Source organism: Salmo salar, chromosome 02 (assembly GCF_965601325.2).
Source record: "Salmo salar chromosome 02, fSalSal1, whole genome shotgun sequence".
Classification (NCBI taxonomy): domain Eukaryota; kingdom Metazoa; phylum Chordata; class Actinopteri; order Salmoniformes; family Salmonidae; genus Salmo; species Salmo salar.
The window spans coordinates 41381232-41390215 of record NC_138292.1 but is presented as its reverse complement, the minus strand read 5'-3'; the positions used below and the strand labels follow the sequence as shown (position 1 = coordinate 41390215).

At 43.8% G+C, this 8984-nt stretch overlaps 1 protein-coding gene across 1 annotated transcript in view; it reads right to left on the bottom strand.

Annotated features, from left to right (window-relative positions):
• Positions 1-1943: 1943 nt before the first annotated feature.
• Positions 1944-8984, bottom strand: part of LOC106583027 (mitogen-activated protein kinase kinase kinase 5) — a 32342-nt gene continuing 25301 nt past the window's right edge. The window contains exons 17-28 of the mRNA XM_014166770.3: positions 8739-8844; positions 8407-8564; positions 7735-7927; positions 7200-7371; positions 6672-6843; positions 5918-6103; positions 5401-5506; positions 4961-5204; positions 4542-4654; positions 3676-3773; positions 3312-3388; positions 1944-3034 (exon numbers count right to left, since the gene is read on the bottom strand). Of these exons, the coding sequence (XP_014022245.3) occupies positions 2926-3034; positions 3312-3388; positions 3676-3773; positions 4542-4654; positions 4961-5204; positions 5401-5506; positions 5918-6103; positions 6672-6843; positions 7200-7371; positions 7735-7927; positions 8407-8564; positions 8739-8844 (1734 nt within the window). The 3' untranslated portion in view covers positions 1944-2925. The remainder of the gene's footprint in view (positions 3035-3311; positions 3389-3675; positions 3774-4541; positions 4655-4960; positions 5205-5400; positions 5507-5917; positions 6104-6671; positions 6844-7199; positions 7372-7734; positions 7928-8406; positions 8565-8738; positions 8845-8984) is intronic.

Genomic DNA, 8984 nt, shown 5'->3' with positions numbered 1-8984 from the left:
TGTGTTTTGGGTCAAAGTCCTGTTGATTCACCCAACTTCTGTTGAGCTTCAATTGGCGGACAGATAGCCTTATATTCTCCTGCAAAATGTCTTAATAAACTTGGGAATTCATTTTTCCGTCGATGATAGCAAGCTGTCCAGGCCCTGAGGCAGCAAAGCAGCCCCAAACCATGATGCTCCCATCACCATACTTTACAGTTGGGATGAGGTTTTGATGTAGATGTGCTGTGCCTTTTTTTCCTCCACACATAGGGTTGTGTGTTCCTTTCAAACAACAAAACTTTAGTTTCATTTGTCCACAGAATATTTTGCCAGTAGCACTGTGGAACATCCAGATGCTCTTTTGCAAACTTTTTTTTTAGACAGCAGTGGCTTCTTCCGTGGTGTCCTCCCATGAACACCATTCTTGTTTAGGGTTTTACTTATCGTAGACTCATCAACAGAGATGTTAGCATGTTCCAGAGATTTCTGTAAGTCTTTAGCTGACACTCCAGGATTCTTCTTAACCTCATTGAGCATTCTGCGCTGTGCTCTTGCAGTCATCTTTGCAGGACGACCACTCCTAGGGAGAGTAGCAACAGTGCTGAACTTTCTCCATTTACAGACAATTTGTCTTACTGTGGACTGATGAACATCATGGCTTTTAGAGATACTTTTGTTACCCTTTCCAGCTTTATGCAAGTCAATAATTCTTCATCTTGGGTTTTCTGAGATCTCTTTTGTTCGAGGCATGGTTCACATCAGGCAATGCTTCTCGTGAATAGCAAACTCAAATTTTGAGTGTTTTTCAATAGGGCAGGGCAGCTCTAACCAACATCTCCAATCTCGTCTCAATGATTGTACTCCAGGTTAGCTGACTCCTGACTCCAATTAGCTTTTGGAGAAGTCATAATTTTTTTCCCAACCTACACTGTGAATGTTTAAATGATATATTCAATATAGACAAGAAAAATATAATAATTTGTGTTTTATTAGTTTAAGCAGCTTGTGATTGTCTGTTGTTCTGACTTAGATGAAGATCAGATCTAAATCCAGATCATTCCAAAGGGTTCACATACTTTCTCTTGCCACTGTATGCACAATAGTTGTTTGATGCGCATTTGATGTCTAGCTGTTTAGTGTATGAGGGGACATTATCGCGCTACATCATCTGATTCAGGATTTTTTTGTTGAATGACAGTCAAGCGATAAAGAGCTCCTGTTATACCGCATGTGATTGAACAACAGCCAAAGTGCAGGAATTACTGTTGATCTCAGAACATGTTTGTGTCCATGTTGTTACGGCGGTCAAGATAATTAGCCTACTCCGTGGACAACATTAAATCAGGATTCCTGAGATAAGATTACAGTCAGTGTACGTTTTGATCGTTTCTTTTCCCGAGTTAAAATGGAGCAGTCAGGAATGGGAAAACGGTCAATTGTTTCATTCTTAAATAAGAAAACATTTAAAATGACTTTTGGGCCTCCTGAGTGGTGCAGTGGTCTAAGGCACTGCATTGCAGTAATAGCTGTGCCACTAGAGATTCTGGGTTCAAGTCCAGGCTCTGTTGCGACCGGGAGACCAATGGGGCGGCGCACAATTGGCCCAGCGTCGTCCGTGTTAGAGGAGGGTTTGGCCGGCAGGGATGTCCTTGTCCCATCGCGCACTAGCGACTCCTGTGGCGGGCCGGGCGTAGTGCACGCTGACACAGTCGCCAGGTGTACGGTGTTTCCTCCGACACATTGGTGCGGCTGGCTTCCGGCTTAAGCGGGTATCGTGTCAAGAATCAGTGGGTTTTGTTTTTGAGGGCTCTCGGCCTCTCCCGAGACCGTACGAGAGATGCAGCGATACGGATAACACGAAATCAGGAATGTTTAGCAGGGCTATAAATTAGAGAAAAGTTGACTAAAGCACAAACAGACCTGGCTACTAGGCATGACAAAGAAACATTTTGAATGTGATGTAGATGTTTTGTTGTTGCTAGGTGGCGTTATAGTCATTATGCCTACCTAGACTTTTATTCCTGTAACTACAAACGTGAAACTGAAAGAAAATCATATTTAAACATATATGACATTTAACATGAACATTGGCCCCTTTATCGAAAGACCCATATACATTTTAGTCATTTAGCAGACACTCTTATCCAGAGCGACTTACAGTAGTGAACGCATACATTTCATTTTTTTTTTTCGTACTGGTCCCCCGTGGGAATCGAACCCACAACCCTGGCGTTGCAAACACCATGCTCTACCAACTGAGCTACACGGGACCATAAAGACATATTACAGACACCACCAATATGTACACCACTATTCCCACTTATTTACATGACCAATCACCAGTGCACATTCTCACCAAAGTGTATATTTACCATCAATAACACACCTTTTCTTCAAGTCCTAGGCCCTGCAAAGATCTCAGAAATGGTGTACCTTAAAGAGGTACATTTTATTTTATACTACACACCAAACTAACAAAGGAATATAAAGTATCATGGAGGCATGGACGGTCCGTTGAGGTAAAAATATGACAGCTGTTGGCCCTAAATATTCCCCCTCTCCCCCTCCATATGCATTGCGAATATCAGGGAATTGTCAATGGTTTAGAACCCCATTTCAGCCAATCAGATTGCAGATTTCTCCGAACCCGTTTCATAAGTACAGTTATTCACAATAAGAAATGACAGAAAAACATATCCTTTACTGTTCATCCATCTTTCTGTAACCATTTCAGTTTCAATATAACAACTCTGGGGAAATACTAAGGTAGGTCCACTTTTTATGACATGATTATCTTGTTCTCAGAAAACCGTACATGCGCGCACACACTGACACACACACCAATTCCTGCATCTTAACTATGAGATAAATTCACAGACTCAGTAAATTTGTACCATGTTGTGCTTATAGTGCCAGCCTATTAGAGGAACATGTGACGACGCATCAGAGAATGGTGTCCTCGCTCTCTTCAGAGTGTGTGCTGAGCTGAGATTTGAGCTGTGACTTCCTCTGTGTTGTGATGGCCGCCCAGATACGACACAGCATCCCTCCTCTGTGGAGGAACAGTTACAGTAAAAAAATAAAATAATAAACATTACAGTACACACCCTTTGTGTGTGGGTGGGTGTCACATCCATACACCCTCCTACTGCACAGATCCCTGGTCACACGTTGACACATCTCAGCGAATTCACAGTACTTTCGCAGTCCTTTGAATAACGACATAACAACCATCCAAACAGAAAACAATGGGTTTTCCTCATTAGCGCAGATCAGTTTCCTGTATCTGCTTTAAGGATGTGTGAACATGATTGGAGGAGGAAGTTCACCTTATGGCACAGTACATCAAGTCATCCCTGCAGGCCATGGTGAGGAGACAGTCCAAGGTGAACTCGTGATAGAGTAACTAGAAACAAAAGCACAGCGTGAATTGTACTTACGCAACATCAGTGAGAACAAGCCTCACGCAAACACGGATCGAAACTGAGCTACATTACTTCCTATTTTTTCAGGTTTTTCGTGGTATAGACTTTTGTGACTTGTCATATTATTATAATGTGAATAAGGCTCACTCTTTTCACCAGTTAGATGGTTTATTCCATGCATGTAGTTACCCATCAATCAATAGTCACACCATATTTTGAGAACCAATCCCACATCATTAAGTCACAAAGTCATTTTGAAGTTCCTTACCTTGTCTATGGTGTCCTGATCTACTGGGATAGCCTTCAGCCAGCAAACCAAGGACTTGACTTCTGGGTTCGAACTTATCTGCAGGGACAACTCTGTATCTACAGGAGGATGAGAAGACAAGTCGGTATGATCTGGTCACCAGTTTGCACCATCATGCTACTAAGCTGAAAATTACGAGTATTTCAAATGCATATTTTCAGTACTGGTTAAGGTGTTAGACTGACAGTCACAGGGACTGAGGTTTTGAGTCCCAGTCGGGGCTATTCGCGACAGTATACGTTAACGGTAAAGGAAGTAAACCTGACAGATACAAAGCAAAAGCGTTAATTAGGGTCTAATAAACAAAAACAGGCCAACATTTTCCAATGCCAGTTTCTAATCATTATTATGACCGACACATCTGGTTCGAATTCTCAAATCTCAGCGGCAATGAGCTACACGCCTTAATCTCAAACCAGTAGAGCAGAAATCCACTGTCTGAGGGTGAGGTGTGGAGAGAGATCTAGAAACACAGGGTGTGAATCACAAAATCTACCAACTGTCTCAATGGCATTCCATCTCTCCATTTTAGGAACATTACAGTAGGCACGCTGTAACTTGTGGGGCCACTGTCATACCACAAGCTTCAACCTCCAGTGTCTACATGTATACAAAAACACACAGGATTTGATGCCTGATATTCATTATTTATTAGGCAAAGAGTGTTTGGCCTTGCTACATACTAAGGTGTGGCAGAGTGACAGAATTTGGCTTACTTAGGTACTTCACCCAAACTTACAATGTTTACCAACACACTAGCCTTAAAAGGGCTGACTAATGTCAACAGTCAGACCGCTTTGGGACGGAGTAGGAGCTGAAAACATTACCTGTGGGTTCTGATGTGTTCCTGGTAGTGTCGATCTGATCCTGTGTCCTCTGGACAGAGTTCCTCAGTAGCTCCTGGTATTCGCTCTCTTTCTCACTCAGCTGAGTCAGCAGTCTGAAACACAATTAGTCATTATGAACCAGGCCTGAACAGTACATTTCCCTATTTACACATATCACTTCACTGTCCATATTGTAACTGGTTGCAATTTAATCATTGGTGGTATGCTGGCACTTTCACTGAATCTGTAGGAATGACTTTATCTTCTTAAAATTTTAAAGCCCATTATACTAAAGTTGAAATAAAAGGAAACCCCATGTTAAAAGGTGGAATAAAGAATAAAATGACAATACAAATGCATTTTTTTTGTCCTGCCAATAAAGCAATGTAACATAAACAGCTAAGTAAATGGCACTGAACCTGCGAGTCTCTAGCCGTAGATCTCTCAGTTCCTGACTGAGGGGACAGTTAGTGTTGTACTGGAGGCCATTGGGTAAGCAGGGGCTTTCTGAAACCTCCTCTATGGTCTCTGTGTTGGCTGGCGCCACCACCTGGTCATCTGAGAAAACTGCAGGCAAAAGCTTTACTAGCTCACTGGGCCGCTGCTCTCTCTCTGGGCTACTCTCCTCCGTCTCAAAGGAAGACTGCAGCTGGAGCTTGAGCTCTGAAAGACATTGAGGTGTGTGTGAGCATGTGTGTGGGGATTTGGGAGGTGGTGAGGTCTTTGAATGGCGGGGTTGGACTCAATTCCAAATCCAGAGTCATATCATGAAATTGAACAGTAGTTCAATGAGGAATTTCCATGTCCAATACAACTGATAGAAGTTGAGATAGAATTAGGCCTGACTGCTCGTTCTTACCTGGTAATAGTACAGTGATGGCGTCCTGCACGGCCTGCCTCAGCAGGTTATCCAGAGCAAACATCCAGTGAGGTTTCACCTGCTGCTGCCTCAACACCTTTTTCACCTGCACACTCGAGGGAGTGAGAAGAACGGGTTAGCACAATACTATTGGGTGTGATGCAGAGCCTGTGGTAAAACTGCTGGCTATTGACACATATACGACTCCACCTGCTCAATCCCACGTCCACCCTTGTCTTGTGATTACTAACTATCTAATTCTTCGCGGAAAGTATGGAAAGTATGGAATTATATGGCCAATTAATGACAGTACGCAATCTTTTACGTGCCAGGGAGAAATGGAAACTGGCAGGGCTACTGCCCTCAAGGACTGGCGATGCAACTCCTGGGTAATGTTCATTAAGTACCAAATTAAAAAGAACAGGGAGGGACTACTCCAATAAGATTTTGCAAGATGTTTTATAATGTTTTCCGTTGCATACCCGAATGAACACAACCGTGACCTCCAGTGACCTACCGCACCCTGGAAGCTGAAGAGCACCGCTTGCAGATTTTTGAGGGGTACTGCGGTAGCAAGCAGTGTGGAGCGCAACTTCACCAATCTGTTGGTCAGGTGCCTTCTGTCTGGAGAGCGGATGTTCTCCCGCAGGCAGCCAATCAGCTCAGAGATATGCTCTGAGGTCACGGACCCAACTTCTGTTTGCTTAGAGGCAAGGAGAGAGGAAACGTTATAAAATAATAATAGGCAAAGAAACCAACAAATGTAAAATGTAGACATAAACACGCATTCTTTCACACCTAACATGTACAGCAGACTCCTGATAAGGGTAAACTCAGTTTAAGTGCCTTGTGGTCCTGTGTAGCTCAGTTGGTAGAGCATGGTGCTTGTAACACCAAGGTAGTGGGTTCACCTTCCCCGGACCACCCATACGTAAAATGTATGCACGCATGACTAAGTCTGCTAAGTGGCATATTTTATTATTATATTATTTCACCATACATTGTTTTTAATTGCTCTGGATAGATGCATGCTCCAATCGGTTGAGTGCATGCCCTCATAACCATCCTAAGCCATTGCATTTATCAGGAGTTGACTGTATTAGGGATATATCCTTCTCTGGGCCCATAATCAAAAATTGTCAAAGAGTAGAAGTACCGATCTAAGATCAGGTCCATCCTGTCTTATCCATTATGATCTAAAAGGTAAAACAGATCCTAGATCAGCACTCCTACTCTGACACATACAGCCCAAGATCTCTCGCTCTCTCTACCTGAGGTAGTGTGTTCTGGATGTTGTGCACCACGTCGGTGATGTACTCAGTGAGGATCCTGTGCAGTGTGGTCCTTCTCTCGCTGTCCTTCCTCAGTAAGAACAGGCCCAGGTTCTCCCCTGACGTGGCTGGACTAGCCGTCATGTCCACAGCACTGGCCTCCTCTGACACCCTGGCCACCACAAGGGGGAGACGAGATACACCAAAGTCACATAGATAAAACATTCTGCCAGACAAATATGGTCTTGGCAATATTTAGCATGGGCTCCATCTCAATTGCTGGAAAATCTGACCTCTTCTCTACTCCTCCCCTCTATCTGCAGTGATTGGAAAATACGACAATATGGTGGAAGTTCATCACGGAGCAGCTGGATTTTTCAGACAATTTAGAAAAAGCCATGGTCTATTTTGAGGTTATCTATTGCATTATATTGCATTTACATTAAGACAATGATCTACAATGAAGTTGTTTCACAAATCGGATGTAATCGAATGGGGAACCAGAGGGTATAGGATGTTTAGCCCTACGACAGGAAGCCTCTGGTGCTGGGTGGGCTCTTTGTATTGCCCTTTCCTCTGAGGGGGGAGAGGGTCCTCCGGAGGTCCCAGGAGCACGACAGGTCCATCCCGTCAGTGTCCCTGTCTGTATCTGTCACACGTATAGACACTGGGACAGACATACTGCGCTGGTAGATGTCACCTACAGGACACAAAGCAGGGCAGAGTCATTACCCTAATAATGGTGACGGAATGGCGATGAGCATAGCGTTTCTGAATTAGGAAGACTATATACAGACAAGAGGAATAATAATTCATATTTCAGACAATTATGAAAATAATGAACATGAGTGTGGAGATAGATAGATATACGAGTGGCCAAGAAAGGTCGTGCGTTCCCATCGTCGGGGGTTATGTGGTCAGGAGTAGGCAGTGTTATCACAAGACCAGACTCTGGCACTGATGATGATTGATGACTATAAAAATGAAGACGCTAACTATGATGATTAAAATAACGCTACCTATGATTATGATGATAACAATGATGATGATGAAGATGACTCACCAGCATCCGTAGGCAGTGTCTCAGGCTCTGGCTTGGCCTTCCTCCGGGAGGTGGACTTGAGGAAGGAGTCCTTGAGCAGCTCAGAGGCCGTGGCCCTGTTGTCTGGGTCCGGGGTGAAGCATCTCATGATGCAGCCTTTGGCATCACCTGACATACACTCCGGCACCTCCGGGTGGATCTTGAACATACCAACCTAGAGGGAGACGGGAACAGAGTACGTACACTTCAGGGTTGTGTTCAGTAGGGCACGCAACGTAAAACGTTTTGCAACGGAAACTTATTGTTTCTTATTGGACAAGTTCAGGTAGTCCCTCCCTGTTTCAGTATATTTACATTTTAGTCATTTAGCAGACGCTCTTATCCAGAGCGACTTACAGTACTGAATGCATACATTTCATACTTTTTTTTTTTGTACTGGCCCCCAGTGGGAATCGAACCCACAACCCTGGCGTTGCACACACTATGCTGACGCTGCAAACACCATGCTCTACCAACTGAGCCACAGGGAACACAGTATATCTTCAGTTTGATGCTTTATGAACACAACCCTGGTTTCAGCTGGTAAAATTCTTTAGTCCAGTATTTACCTAGTATTCCACAGGTACAAGGTATAGGCTACAATGTAATAACATACTAATTATCAAACCTTTTGGTTTCTAACAGAAAGATTACCTTGAACATGGCTGCCTGTGGGCTGCCCAGCTCGTGGAAGGGTGGTTTCCCCGTGGCCATCTCTATGATGGTACAGCCCAAGGACCAGATGTCTGCAGGCTTTCCATAACCCCGCGGGCCCTGGTCAATGATCTCTGGAGCCATGTACTGCAGTGTCCCTAAAAACACCACAGAGACATTTAGACACCTACCTACACAAACATGTAGACAACACATGTAAATAATATTCATCCCAACAAAGTCAAATACAGTGTTCATATGCAAAAAGCATGGCCACATATCCAACCACACTCATACAAAAGCATCAAACATACACACACCCACACACACACCTGTGAAGGTCTCTGTGCAAGGGTTGATTCCCGCCAGTCGTTTCGAGGTGCCAAAGTCAGAGATCTTGAGAACACCACTGTAGGTGTTAATCAACACGTTGTCACCCTGTGAGGAAATGACTTGTTTCTTACACTAGACACACTTTCCTCACAACGCATTGAGACACATTAGTAGTTGAGTAAGCAACATATACCAGGTTCATGCTCAGTAGGCCACAATGTAGTGAAACGTTTTGAAGTGGAAAA